This window comes from Festucalex cinctus, chromosome 2 (assembly GCF_051991245.1).
Source record: "Festucalex cinctus isolate MCC-2025b chromosome 2, RoL_Fcin_1.0, whole genome shotgun sequence".
Lineage (NCBI taxonomy): Eukaryota > Metazoa > Chordata > Actinopteri > Syngnathiformes > Syngnathidae > Festucalex > Festucalex cinctus.
In genome coordinates, this window is record NC_135412.1 from 19,149,622 (window position 1) to 19,165,328 (window position 15,707).

Sequence of the window (15,707 nt, forward strand, 5' to 3'; positions counted from 1 at the left end):
GACGCCTCGAAAAATACAGACCGACGCGGGTAAAGAATTTTTTAACAGACATTTTCAGAACCTGATGAAAAAACACAACATTGTTCATTTTGCTACTGCCAGTGATCTGAAAGCCCAGGTTGTTGAAAGGTTTAATAGAACTTTAAAAACTAGAATGTGGAGATATTTTACGGCCAGAAACACACGCAGGTATATCGACGTCGTACAAGATTTAGTAAGTAGTTATAACGAAAGCTACCATAAAAGTATAAAAATGAAGCCCAATCAAGTTACTGACGGAAATACTCAACAGGTTTTCCAGAATCTATACGGTAATATGCCGATAGAGCAAAGTGGGAAATTAAAAATGTGTTTTAAAACAGGAGATGTGGTGAGGATATCTAAATTAAGAGGAGTGTTTGATAAAAAATACGAGCAGAGCTTTACGGACGAATTGTTTACCATATCTGAATGTCTTCCTCGTTTTCCACCCGTCTACAAACTGAAAGATTATGACGGGGATGTCATAGAAGGATCGTTTTACGAAGGTGAATTACAGAAGGTGAGCGTATCAAAAGACCACACATTCCATATTGAGAAAATCCTTAAAAGGCGCACGGTGAGGGGGCAGAGACAATTCCTCGTTCGTTGGAAGGGATGGCCCTCGAAATTCGATAGCTGGGTCCCCGCTTCTCAGATTGTAGACGTTTAAAAAAGAGTTTCAAATACAACTTGTATCAGAAGCCGGCATGGATCCCTTACACGATGGAGGATTCTACGTTACTCTACCTTCTAACGCTAGTATGGATGTGTATACGGACAACACAATCTCACAGTTCAGAGTGAATTTGGCCCAACACATTGATCTCGAAGGAAGTTGGGAGGTGGCCCTGACTGAGATTTCATACCCTCGTAGTTGGATAAACGTACCCGAAAACCAGACTACTTTCTATATAAAAGATATGACGCTTTCCAAAGCTAAGGATGCAAAGAACTCCGAGACAGCTAGGGGGTCTGATAAAAACGAATTTGTAACCCACACCTTAGATATTACATCCGGGGAATATGAAGATCTTGACAAGCTACGAGAGGCGGTTCTGTATATTATAAAAAATAAAATAGGCAACCAAATTTTACTCCATTACGATATTAATATGCGGAAATTTCTTTGGATGTCGTCAACCGGATGTTATAAGATCCGCTTTAATGCACCGTTGGCTTACATACTTGGTATGAAGGAAGGACAATGGTTTACTATAAAACCTAATTGGTTACCTGCCCCGTACCCAGCCGATATAAAGGCGGGTCAATACCATTTATACGTTTATACAGACGTGGTGCAACACCAGACGGTAGGGGATGCCTATGCTCCGTTATTGAGGACTGTTCCGATCGAAGGGAGATACGGGGAGTTTATTTTTAAAACTTTCAACCCTGCTTACTACCTGCCTATTAGTAGGAGACATATTGAAGAAGTAGGAATACAGATTAAGACGGATCAGAATCAGCCGGTTAATTTTAAATACGGAAAGATAATTATTACCCTGCATTTTAAACCGAGGTAAAAAACAATGGTCGTGATGGAGACACACCCTGACCTGTATCGCTTTGTTAATTATTACGAAACCCAAGCAGGAGGGTCGCTTCCGGGTTTTCACGGGGCCCCTGTGCAATATGGGCGAGGTTTGGGCTCCATTTTTTCTAAACTTTTCCGTTTTGTCGTACCTTTAGTCAAAAAAGGTTTTACAGTAGCGAAACCTCACCTGCAGTCGGCGGCTAAAAATATTGCCATGGATGTAGCAGGACGTGCGATGGAAAGAATACAGAGAAGAGAAAAGAATCAAGATGGATCCGGGTTAATGGTTTTGGCTCGAAGACCTTCGAGGAGACCGATAGGTCAGAGACTGGTTACTCATAAAAAGCGTAGGCGTGCAGTCAAAAGGAAATCAGTCTCAAGAAGGAAGCGCCGAAGAAGCAACGCCGACATTTTCTCTTAAACAATCTGACGAAAATGGCTCTTTTACATCACAAGTCGCAAGAATGCACTCTGTCGGAATTAGATTTGTTCTCACCCCCAATGACCCAACTTTCGATAGAACAAAGCCAATACGTCGAAATTTCACCCTTATCAGCTTTGACGGAGCAAGGACCCATTGAATTCTTCATACCGGGGGACGGTTCTAAATATATGGATCTCTCGGACACAATGCTTTACCTGCGTTTGCGAGTAACACACAGAGACGGCTCTCATCTGGGCCCCACCGACCACGTAGGCATCATTAACTATCCGTTAAACACAATCTTTACCCAAGTAGATGTTACATTAGGGGATAGACTCATCTCACAATCAAGCGCTACTCACCCTTACAGAGCTATGATTGAAACATTGTTAAACTTTTCAGAGGATTCTCTCAAAAGCCAATTTAGCACAGCCATGTTCTTCAAAGATACACGAGGGCGGATGGATTCAACATCGCTCACGGGCAACGATGTTAATGAAGGGCTGGTTCACAGAGCCCAATTGATTGAGGGGTCCAGGGAATTTCAACTCCTAGGCCCCATTCACTCGGATATTTTCTTTTGTGAGAGATACCTCTTAAATAACGTGGATCTAAGGCTAAAGCTAACAAGAGCCAGCGATGATTTTTGTTTAATGAGTCCCCCCGACGCTGATTGCTCTCTGAAGATAATAGGAGCCACCCTTTTTGTAAAAAAAGTAGCGGTCGCACCGGCCGTTTCTTTGGGTCACGCAGCGGCTCTCCACAAAGACAACGCGCTGTACCCCCTATCGAGGATCAACGTAAAGACTTACTCTATACCCCAGTTATCGAGGATCTGCCATCAAGACAATCTCTTTTTGGGACATACGCCAAAGTATGTGGTTTTAGCACTCGTCAATCACAGCGCTTTTGTGGGGCGGAAGAATTTAAATCCTTTTAACTTTGCCCACCACAATATTGAATACCTAGCCCTAACTCAAGAAGGGCGGCAGATCCCATCTAAGGCGTTTCAACCCCAATTTAACGCAGGAAACGCAGTGCGCGAGTTTCATAACTTGTTTACCTCGACGGGGAGGTTTTTAAAAGATTTACCTCTAAGTATAGACCACGAAGACTTTCAACAAGGCTATGCTCTGTTTGCCTTTAATCTAAATCCTAGCCAGGACACAGAGGCTTTATCCCCTGTGTCCAGCGGTACACTCAGATTGGAGATGAGATTCAGGACCCCGCTTCCCCATACCGCCACACTTATTGTGTACGCTTGTTACGACTCTATTTTAGAAATTAACTCGAAGAGGGAAGTGTTAATGGACTATTACTGAGGAGATGAACGGAAGGGAATTGGAGAGTTTGATGACACGTTTACAAGGACATTTATTTGGAGGCGTTTACGCTTCGGACGAGTTATCCTCCTTGAAACCCTCGCCCCCCATATACTATATAGTTAATACACACCCCCGCTCTAAACCCGGAGAACATTGGTTGGCTCTCACCTTGGAAAAGGACGACTCTGCATCTTTTTTCGACCCCTTCGGCTTTCCCCCTGATTTTAAATATTACCCACAAAGTATAAAGTCTTTTCTGGAAAAGTATTCTAACCGTATAATTTACCATAATCGCCAGTTACAACACGAACTGTCAGCGGCCTGCGGCCCTCATTGTGTGTACTACCTGAGCCACAGAGGGTGTGGAGAGTCTTACCAGGATGTGATGGACTGCTACACCGACGATGTAATCAAGAATGATGCTATGGTATCTGCTTTTGTTCGGCGACACCGGTTTTTTACCTGCAAACCATGCGGAGGACAAAAATCATGTTCTTTCAACAAATTTAAAAAATGTCATTGTCTGTAACGGATTATGTTTTTCAAATCATTTATTCAATAAAAGCAATTTAAAAGGCAATACAGAGTGATGTGTTTTTCCTTACATAAAATAAGTGTCATATTTAAAACCCCTCCCACTTTATAGTCGAAGCAGTCCGTTTTCTTTTCTTTTTCCCGTTTGAAGATTCCTTAACAATGGGATTAGGTGTATATGAGCCGTTTTTTAGACGTCTCAACTCCTCGCGTGCATGTGGGTTAGAAACCGTTGTTTCGGGTATATTGAGTTCTGAGAGGGTGTGTAGAAACTCGCTCCAACCTCTAGGACCTTGCGATGAAACATTCTTGCCGATGAGATGTTTGAGTAAATCAGTCATGTGGGATCCTCTGACGGGCTTACCTCTGAAGATGAATTCGCTGCGAGGAGTCCAACCTCTTTCGTCGGTAGACAGTTTTCTTAAAACATAATCGGCGTTTTTACGGTAACGAGGAGGGATTGTTTGGACGATGTCGAGCCAGGCTTCATTCTCCAAACCCGTCGCTTCATCTGATGGGGATGTGTTTGATGTCTCAGCAGGTAGAGTCAGGTTGATTGGTCGTCGTTCGTTTTCCCCTTGTTTGAGCAACCCTAAATATCGTTGCATCAAGGATTGGTACTTTTTAATTTTCTCATACTGGTCTAGAGAACTATCTTCTAGGACCTCCTTCATTTTAAAATCCAAATTACGCTCCGCCGTCTCTCGAATGGTTGGTTCCGGCCTGCTTAAACGTTCCAGTTGGTGAGGTGAGACAAGAAACATTTTCTGAGCTGTTCTCAAACTCATGTTGGTTAAAGTTTATTTATTTATTAGACCGCCTAAAAGACTTCCGAGGACAGGGGCGAATGCCCCCAACAAGGGTAAGATAAAACCACCCTTTTGAATCAAGACCGCCCGTTTTTTCTTCAGACTTTTTTTCTTATCGGCCAATTCTCTGATCACCTTCTTTTGCTTTTTTAGCCTCTTATACTGCGAAGGACTCAGCGGTATGTGACCTTTTAAGAGATTTAGAGCAATCTCGCAGAGAGCTTTCACCAAGCTAGCGGGACCGCGCAAAAGTATGTCTTTACGTTTCTTGGGCTTGGCGTGAAACAAAATTTTGAGCAGCGGAGCATTTCTTTTTAAAAGCTTCGACATCTTATTAAGTCTTGGGTATGTAGACGGTAGGCCACTGATGAGCTAGTAAGCCCGTCCTCAGTCTATATTGATCTGGACATGTCGGGGTTAAATCCACTAATAAATACCCGTGAGCGTCTTTGGTAGCGTCTTCAAAGCTTTCCAAAAAATACTTTTTCTTTGAGGGAAATATCTGATTAGCCAAAACACTCGTTTGTAATTTATCACGCGGGTTTTTAAACAACACCATATAATTACTGTTGAGGCTGATTGTCCGGCTGTATTTACCTTGATGAAAAATGTTCTGCGTTAACATGATGACGCTCATATTCCTATGATGTCTATATTGGGTAAAAATTCTTACGACCTCAGGGTGGTCCGACGCCTGAAAGATGACGTCGTCCAGAATAACCAAATGACTTTGACGCGCTGGAAACAAACTTTCATCCTCAAAAGAATCAGGGAGACCTTTCACAAAGTTAATATTTTTATTCAGCTTTTGAAGTTCCTCGTAGAGAGGTTGAAAAGAAGTGTAGATCCATACAACATTGTCAGGAAGACTTTTCATAACATGGTTACAATTTTCCAAGATACTTTTTACAAAATATGTTTTTCCACACCCGCTTGGTCCAGATATTAAACAAGAAAAGGGGGGTTGAAGCCTCGGATCAAAATCAACTTGATTTAACTCCATTTCACAAAACACACTAATAACCGAAAGGCAGGGTGCGTCCGTGGGGGATAAGACGTCTCTTGTCATATACTACCCTGAACTTTTTCATGAATGACATGTTTTTTAGGTGAAAACCCTTTTTGTTACGCACGATAGTGTGTTGAGGCGTTTCAATCGTTCTGGTTTGTGTGCCTGATGAGTCAATGTACCCTTCGACTAAATTCTTGATGCTGTCAAAATTGACGCGTTTGCAAGTGTCATGGGTCTGTGTGATACCTTTTACCTTCATTACCGTTTTCATGCTGTTCCTAGTTTGGTAGGCGTAACTTTTAGGACCCGCTGAAACAAACTCCTGAATGCTATCTCCTCCCAACTCGTCAGTCAAATCCCCCAAATAGTCACCTAATTCCAAAGGACTTTCGCCGTCTTTGACTACATAGACGAGGCTGTCCGTGTCGGTGTACAAAACACTCGTCTGCAGTCGCTCCAAATATGCGTACATTTTTAGACGTGCATAAGCCGTGGTCATGCATGCTGCAAAGATGTTAGCGGTTTTGGAGGGGGGGACGTTGCAACGTCGGTGGTAGCTGTACTGCACGATCGACCTTTGATCGTTGAGGAAGTGAAAGGCTTTGATCTCGTACACCCCCGAAAATAACAATTCAAAGAAGCGTTCTGTGCTGCTTACAATCTCTGTTTTATCCAAATTATCACGCTGTCCCAATTTGCCCCAAAAGTTGTTGAGGCATAATTTAGACACCTGCCTCTTACCCGCATTCACATTTATTTTTGAGGGGTCTAGTCTAATACCTTGGTGAGTCTCATAGTTTTCGATGTACTTTTCCCTACCTGCCTGATCAACGACGTAGGAAGGATACCCCGAGGCCTCTTGCTTCCCTTTAAGGAATGTATCGATGTATGCTTTGAAGACGTCGCTACTCGACGAGTCAAAATGCCACACCTCCGTAATTTGTGATACGGTGTAGCCCAGCTCGAGAGCCTTGTTGAATTCAGGCGTAACCCAAACACCGGTTAAGGCTCTCTCGTCATCGTTATGCGAACACGAACTTTCTTGATTGTTAAGTTCTGCGCACGTGCGACAAAGTGTAAACACCAGTTTACCTCTTGCCGTTTTGTAGGGCAGCAGGGGGAAATAGAGGCCTCGTGGAGGGTTGACTTTAGCTCTGATGAACCCGAAATACTTTTGGGGGTCATCGAAATTGTCGTGAATGATGGTAGGATGTCCTAACGGATAGGCACATGTGCTGTTGACAAAAGGATAAAGCGATGTAACATCGACGTACATTACACGTTCACCGGGGGCAGCCGTATAATGTAACACGAAGGCATTCGTTCTCCCTCCAAAAAGAGCTTTACGTGGTATAAGAGGCTCAGGGAATTTTGAATTGCGCAAGAACTCTCTTATATCCGGATTTGACTTTTTTAACCGCAGCCACTCATGCTCCCACATCAACACAAGCTGTACACCGTGCTTGACTTTTAGATCCTGTATTTTCTTTTTAACCCTGTCAAACTTTTCTTGAAACGGTCGTTTACTCATAGGACACTTTTGAGTAGGATCGTAACATTCACGGCATCCGTGATAGAAACATCCGAGATATTCCCATACATATTTTACGCCGTCTATCAAAGCGTACCCGTCTACATAGTACTGCCCGATCTTGACCTCCCCCTTGTTTAAGGCGTGAATAATAGGTATTTTTTGGCTGTGCGCCACCCACATTAGGTATTGGATCGAGTCGCGTGAGAATGATTTGGATTGTTGTATGTAATTATCGGTCGGCGTAATAGCCAATGTTTTAGGTGTTAGGAAATTGTTCCGGAACACCTTCATGCAGGAGGAGGCGATAGTTACAGAATTGAACGGGTCTGTACCAGTCGCATTAAGAAACTCCTCTCTAAATTTCTCACAAGCTGTCGCCAAAATATTCACATCATTTCTGCAGTACATTAGAGCTTCCTGAGCAAAATTGAAGGTTCCCTTACACGCTACCTCGTACCATTCAAAAAACGTTGTACGATGGACCGTCGACATACGCTCTACCCCATAATATTTTGGATCAGGGTAGGGACCGATGTAATTTAAATGGTCTAGAGAGCTAAAGCCATGGGGGAAATACCCTTTAGTTTGATCGATGAAACCTAGAGCTTTAGGCAAGGAGCTGAGGGGCATCGTGAGGAAGGACAAGGAGTCGATGTACCCCAGTTTGTAGTCCGTATCTGAGAAACAAATGACTTTGCTCCCTTGCATAATGACGCTGACATTAACCCCCATGTCTACCATTTTGTTTAGAATGATGTAAGCGTCAAAACCTTTGGCGTTGTGAGCGATTAGTTTAGACTGTTCAAAACGAGGGTTCCTGACATAATCAAGAAATTGTTCGACGCAATCAAGACCCAACCAATGTTTTTCCACCCCCTTTGTCGATTTGGTACACACTAGGTAGGGTTTGTGTTTACCGTCAGCACCTACGAATGTTTCAAAATCGTAGTAAATTATTTGTTTACAAGGCGCTTCCGGTTTTAGAGGCTGCATGTAACACAGATGAGGGTTTCCTCTCGCCTCATCACCGCCCTTAGGTAGAACCTCTCCACATACTGTGCATTTGGCTTGAGGGCATTTATGTTTAACATTCTCCCCCTGTGATTTGACGTAATATTCCACACTGCATTCGCTACATTTTTTGTATTTCTCACAGTTGCTAGTCTCGGATTTTGAGGTCTGTCTGCGTTCTTTGTGTTTAACGAAGCAACTCTCGTTCTGACATATTTTATTACAATCGTTACAATGAATGGCTTTGAACGGTTGTTGTTTGCAGGTAGGGTCGAGACAGATGTGACAATGCCCCTCACAACTATGTTGTTCTTGGTTTTTATGCCCTTTGTAACATTGTCTGCAAAAGTAGGATTTCCCTATGAACTCCTTAACCGATTTTATTCCATAATAGTGTCCGTCTAATAGCAGTAAGAACACTGAGTCCTCTGATTTGGGGTATTGCGTCTCAAAAAAAGACAGGGGGCGTTCGCAATCCGCTCTATAAGCTATAACGATTTTGCGTTTCACAAGCGTTTCAAATTTGTGTACGTCCCTCAGACTAACGGCAGTCTCACAAGTCAACCCCACGCTTTGCTGTAAATAACGAGCCCTCTGTGTAGCCTGATCAACAGTCAACGATCCGTCAAGCAGGTATGCTAACGATCTAGCAAAGCATAATTTATCATTTTTGTCATACGTTATGTACAAACATCTCTTCTTCTTTTGAACCATTTCATCATTTGTAGTCAAAATTAGTTTGCGTTTGGCACCTCCTCCGCCATTAACATCAAATACAATCTGTACAACAAGTTCTAGACTATTGTCGGCCAGTACCTCTGTATTAGATTGTGCGATGCGATCTAGCAAATTATGGACTGCGTCAATTACGTCATTCGGGTCATTAACAGCATCTAGGTAACAGTGCTCCCTCACATTTTCACCCACTATTTCTGCTTGGACTATATCACCGCGACTAGTCGATCTGATTACCTCCTGCACAGCTTCATTCAAATTATTGCCAATGTTTGTGTAGAAGGCTGCAAAATCAAGGGGGTCTTCGGGTCTCGTTGTATTTAGACGTCGTCTTATCTCCAAGTTGTTAAAATTCGGACGCCTAACTTGTCCCCCCACCTGTCTGTTTGTGTCTGAAGATTGTTGCAAGGTGGATTGTGTACTGGGGGTTGGTGCTGGGGGATGTTCTGCTTGAATGTGTCGATGTACCCGAGACTGTTGTTGGAGGTCTTGTCTAGCTGGTGTACTACTATCACCAGCTTCTGTCTGTTGCGTTTGATTGTGCGTGTATGGTTGGTATTGAAAGTTTTGTGTATTTGACACAAGTGTCTGCTGGCAATGTGTACTGCTGCTACCTTCTGCATATTGCATTTGATTGCGTGGGTGTGGCTGGGAATGTTGTGAAAATGATACAGAGGATTGCTGTTGGTCATTTCTATGTATGTCTGGTTCAAGTATGTCCTCAACGGCTTCGTCGTTTGAAGATGACTGGTTAAGACGTGCAAGAGCCCTCTCTAAAGGATTAAAGAAATCAATAAAATCCTCAATGTGTCTTATAGCCACAAACGGATCGCCATCATCGCCGCCGATTTCATCAGGCATTTGAAAAGGCTCGATTTGCATAGAGATCTCATCGTTTAAGGCATTTACAATTTCAGCCAAACCTTGACCTACATTATCTAAATCCATGTCACCCCCCTCAGAGTTTTCCATTTCAGATTCGCTTTCAATCGGTGGAAACCCGACGAATTCACCTTCCTCTTCGGCCCTCACGTTTTCACGCCTTAATATCTCTTCTTCTTCTTCTCCTTCTTCTTCTTCTTCGTCAGATATTATTATGACCTCAGGTTGAGCAGTCTCTGGGACCGTCTCGCTCAGTATATCACCACCTATCATCATACAACATTACCGGTTCATTTAAAAAATAGTAATACATAGGTTTTATTTTATTTAAAAAAAGGAAATTTACCGTTCACTCCTGCAGGTAATTCGTCATCCAATTCTTCCTCATCACTCGTAATTACGAAAATCTCCGGCTGTCTAATCCTCTCGTTCACATCCTCATTCAATTCTGTAAATATCCATTACTAACAGTTAATTTTAAAGCAAGAAAAAGCTCTAAACGTTTCAAAATAAGAAATACTTACGCCGGATTCCTGGCACAACATCGCCATCTTGTGACGCTGAATAATAATACAGTTGAATTTCATCCAACAACGCTTCTAATTCTGTAAAAATTCAAATTTAAAATAAGAAAATACGAACTCATTCACTCATTCAAAAAAAAAAAAAAATAAAATAAAATAAAAAAAACTCTCCTAACTCTATAAAATTAAAATAAATGTAAAACAAAAATACATATTGATACAGACTTATTCCAAAATCTCTCATAACTTAAAAATAAAATAAACGCTATAAGTATAAAAATAAAGGCATGCATCATTCCATTAAATAAATAAATCACTCACTAAGATGCTTGCTTTTCCGGAAGCTTCATTAAGATGTAGGGTTTTTTTATTTCATAGCAAAAACATAAATAGAAGTGAATATAAGTGCCACATTTGTATGAGTATATATACATATATAGATAATATCAAGAGTTAATTACCTTGATTCATCTTGGAAGCTCAGAGCCGATACCTCTTGAGAATTTTTCAGAGAAGTGAGTGTGGCATTGCGAAGGCCTCATATTTATACATAGAGGAGGGTGTGCAAAACGCAATTTAAAATCCATACATTTCTATTAGACACTCAGAAATGACCCTCACAATTAGTTGCGTGTCCGTTCTTCTTCAGCCTAATTTAATTTTATGACCAGCAACCCCTCTGTTCTCACAGGGGGTGAGGATACCTGCTCACCATTTTCCTTTTGTAAAATTGATACTGATATAAATGTAACCGCCAGAGTACATGCTTGTTTTTGAAATATATTTTAGGAAGCGTTGTCTTTCAAACTAACAACATTATAGCCACCGTCTAACCTCACACTTCTTCAGCCCCCCGTCTGTCCTCACACTTCTTTGACCCTCATGCAGCCATACATGCGCGTACGCACACACAAGCACAGACATACATTTGACCTCCCCATGAATCTTTGACTGCATATGCTTCCCCCCTACTCACAGGAATATTGAACAAAAATGTCAGATAGTAACTATATCAGTAAGGGGAAATTATATAGTTTTATCCGTTTATTTTCAGATTCAACCCCAGCAGTCACGAACGACTCTTACAACATATTTACATATAATGTATAACTTCATGTTAGAGTTTTTTAATTTCATAATACCAACCACCGTATCACAGTTTAACCTTACCTTATACTTCTTGTTTTACAACCTCTAAAATACAATCTTTGAGCCGTGTTTGCGCATGCTTTTTCCCCCTTCACCATAATAGAAATGGCTAGTACTTTTCCCCCGGCGGTTTTACCCATACTAAACCACTCCCTCTGATCACGTCATTCAATCTCATTATTATTCATTATTCACTCAATCTAGGGGGGCGTGCACCGGATCCGGAAGTTAACCAAACAATTAGCATTTGAACCCGGGTCAGCCATGATATCTGCAAAAACAGGTAGGAACACCACCTACACATCATCCATCTTCATTAAGGGGTCATTAATCTTCATTAAATGACATCAGGAAGTCATTAAGGGTCATTCATCTTCATTATATAACACCTGGAAGTCATTAAAGGTCATTCATCTTCATTAAACGACATCCGGAAGTCATTAAAGGTCATTCATCTTCATTATACGACATCCGGAAGTCATTAAAGGTCATTCATCCTCATTAAACGACATCCGGAAGTCATTAAAGGTCATTAACCCTCATTAAATGACATCTGGAAGTCATTAAAGGTCATTAACCCTCATTATATGACATCTGGAAGTCATTAAAGGGTCATTAATCTTCATTAAATGACATCAGGAAGTCATTAAGGGTCATTCATCTTCATTAAATGACATCAGGAAGTCATTAGGGGTCATTAATCTTCATTAAATGACATCAGGAAGTCATTAACCCTCATTAAATGACATCAGGAAGTCATTAAAGGTCATTAACCCTCATTATATGACATCTGGAAGTCATTAAAGGGTCATTAATCTTCATTAGGGAGGGGTCATGACCCATACATGACCCCCCTAATCTAATTAAGAATGTCATCCATCAAATTTTGACAGAAGCGGCCTTGTAATATTCTCTCTGACAAGAAATGAGAGTGTATGTCAGAGTGGGCCAGAGGCATGTGACGTGCACACATTTCTCTCGCTTATCTCTCTCCTTGTACAAGTACAGTAAAAAGGCCTTGTTTTCTCATTTTAGTCTTTCTCGTCATTTGTGTATTTTAAAAATGTCATAGATTGTGTATAAACGTGACATTTACTTGGTCCTTTATGCCGGATGCCAAGATGCCCAAGGATTCCAGCGGGTGTGGTGGGCTCCAGAAAGACCATGGCCATGGCACAGGCTCCCTAGAGTGAGCCTAAGATCCTTTTTGAGGACTGGAATTCTGCCCGCCAGCTGGGATCTACAGGCTGACGACTTTCTGATGGAGAGAAAGACACTAGAATGAGAAAACAAGGCCTTTTTACTGTACTTGTAAAAGGAGAGATAAGCGAGAGAGATGCATCTATGACGACAGCCAGTGCCATGCTCGCATACGGCAGCCAGTTCACCAGGAAGGCCATCACCATGGCGACCACAATACGTGCCACTTGCACTTCCATACAGCGTGTGCTGCCAGACTTGGACCCATGCAGCTTGCTCACCTGGGACACCTACATGTGACATGTCGTCACATCAGAGCGCTGAACAACAAGAAACATTTTCCAGTACTCACCAGGGTTATTATAGTTTTGGAAGTTTTCATTTTAGTTAGTTTTTATTTAGTTTTGAGTTAGTTTTTTAATTTTGTTAGTTTTTATTAGTTTTCAGGGTGGTTTTGTTAGCTTTTATTAGTTGTAGTTATTTAATAAATGCTAAGTTTTAGTTTAGTTTTAGTTTCAGTAGTATTTTTATTTATTTATTTTTAAAGGTGTATTCAAAAAACACCATGGGAGCGACGCCATCTGAAGGTGCTTTTCTATTGGCTGCTGCTGGATGACATCACTTCTGTGTGACACACTTTCAAACATACTTATTCCGGTTAATATCAAAATAAATGACTTAAAATCACCTTTAAAATCATCCCCTAAAGCTCATAAATTAAATTAATTACCAAAGACGAAAACTAAGGACATTGTTTTAATTATAGTTAGTTTTGTAACAATAAAATGTAGTTTCAGTGAGTTTTCGTTTAAAAAAAAAAAAAGCATTTTAGTTTTAATTTTATTTTGCTAACGAAATTGTTTTTGAATTTTTGTTTTTTCGTTAGTTTTAGTTAACTAAAATAACCTTGGTCCTCACCAGGGTCCACAGGAGCCGCAGGTAGGACACCATAGTGACGGCGAAGGGCACGGCAAAGCAGAGTGAAAAGTAAATGAGCATATATGACATATTGCCAATATCCCGGCTGGACCAGTTGGGGGCGCAGGAGGTTTTGATGCCCTCCAGCACGTAACTCCCCCAACCAAACAAGGGTGGCGTGTTCCACACAAAGGACCGCAGCCAAGACAGCGCCACGCCAGTGATCGCGTGCCTGAGAAGCAGCGGGCACCGGTGAGCACTCACTGAGTCAGCTGCTTTATTTTGAAAGAATAATGACGATGACCTACCTGGTTTGGAAGATGGCGGCACCCATAGGAATGCACACCACTATGTAGCGCTCCACAGAAATGACTCCTATCGTACACAGACTTGCTATACCTGTGAGAGGAAAGAGGAGTGAAAGAATGCGAATTAGACCATATTTGTTTGGCTGTAATCTCATTTTGTCAAGGTTAAAGCGTTAATAGATAAATTAAACACAGAAAAATGTCGCAATAATCACGTATTAACGCATATTAATCGCACTATTTTTTTTTATTTTTATTTTTTTTTTTACCGCACTTGAGCCTTGAATGTAACTGCGGATGTTTACATTGAAGACTCCACAGGTCAGTGATTAGGTCAATGCACGGCATTTCCTACGCCTGTTGTTCCAAAACGAGCGGGGTGACTCAATTTTCAATTTTGGTGGTCAAAAACACCCCGACGGGACTTTAAAAGTAATTTGCGTTTAATTAATTAATAATTGCTGAACTGCACCCAATTAATATGATGCTGCTACGTTTTGAGCAATACAGCATGCATGCAATTGCGTACATGCATTTAATCAATGTTTGCAAATGACATTCAGATAATAAAATGCGTTAATGTCACAATATTACGGTATTTTGTATTTATCTTATATTACGCAAATACGCAAGTAATTTAGCTGATTAATCGTGATTAATCAAAAAGTGTGATTAATCAGATTAAAAATTTTAATCGTTAGACAGCACTAATATATATATATATATATATATATATATATATATATATATATATATATATATATATATATATACATATTTTACTCAATTTTCATTGCGCTAGCCTTCAAGCCAAGATCATCTAGAGGAGTAAAATATATATATATATATATATATATATATATATATATATATATATATATATATATATATCACAAATGGTTCATGAAGCTTCATTTTCCCCAAATGAGTTGTTTCCACCCTCGCTTGCTCTTTTCTATACCATAAAACCACAGGTGTCAAACTCAAGGCCCGGGGGCCAGGACTGGGCCGCGGCATGATTTTATGTGGCAAATCATGTGTGTCAACTTCATGTTCCTTTCAAATTGTCTTCACTTGTAACAACACTGAGATATGGGATATTGCAAGCATTTTTGTCACCAATTTAAAATAATTATTTACTGGATTCTGATTTCAAAACTAGTTATCCATCAATTTGTTGTGAATCCCCCCAGCACACATGCATAATAAAGCTGTCCAGTAGAAAGACTCACCAAAAAGGCCACAGCAAAGCCTTCTAAAATGCAGCCCACTCGTCCAAGGCTGAAGTATCCCATGGCGGTGGTCACTGTGGTGGGCAGCCCTCCAAACACAGCACGGCCCAGGTCACATACAGCCAAGCTGACCAGAGTGTAGCTGAGCGGCTGCCTCAGCTGTTTGTGTCTCACTGTCACCACAATCACCAGGATGTTGAGAAAGATCCCCAAAATAGAGAAAACACCCACGATAACGGCCAAGACGGTGTAGCCAGTCCAAGAGAGGTCGGCTACGTTGTCAGAGAAATACGAGTTCCCAGGGAGCTCCATTTTGTAATTTGTAATGACAATTTGGCTCAAGCAGAGGGAGTTTTACCCGCTAAGTTAAAATGCTTCACATTAGCAGCCCATTGCCTACTTCAAAAACTATCTGACCAAATTCAAAATGTCAAAGGTCAAAACAGCAACTATGCTAAAAATAAGTATGATGTTCATCATATTTCAAATTTGGCATTAAACTCTATCAATAAACAAAGAAAACCTTTCTGAAAGATGACAAATTTCTATTCTGTT

At 41.1% G+C, this 15,707-nt stretch overlaps 2 protein-coding genes across 2 annotated transcripts; both read right to left on the bottom strand.

The window, feature by feature from the left end:
* Positions 1-5,475: 5,475 nt before the first annotated feature.
* Positions 5,476-12,050, bottom strand: LOC144014033 (uncharacterized). Its single transcript, XM_077513526.1, has 3 exons — positions 10,346-12,050; positions 10,168-10,269; positions 5,476-10,087 (listed from the first exon to the last, which is right to left on the bottom strand). Exon 3 carries the CDS (start codon positions 9,909-9,911, stop codon positions 5,664-5,666), a length of 4,248 nt encoding a protein of 1,415 aa, XP_077369652.1. The 5' UTR covers positions 9,912-10,087; positions 10,168-10,269; positions 10,346-12,050; the 3' UTR covers positions 5,476-5,663.
* Positions 12,051-12,565: 515 nt separating this feature from the next.
* Positions 12,566-15,464, bottom strand: parapinopsina (parapinopsin a). The gene is made up of 5 exons (XM_077515421.1): positions 15,153-15,464; positions 14,190-14,193; positions 13,921-14,011; positions 13,613-13,844; positions 12,566-12,752 (listed from the first exon to the last, which is right to left on the bottom strand). Exons 1-5 carry the CDS (start codon positions 15,462-15,464, stop codon positions 12,735-12,737), a joined length of 657 nt encoding a protein of 218 aa, XP_077371547.1. The 3' UTR covers positions 12,566-12,734.
* Between the last annotated feature and the right edge of the window lie 243 nt (positions 15,465-15,707).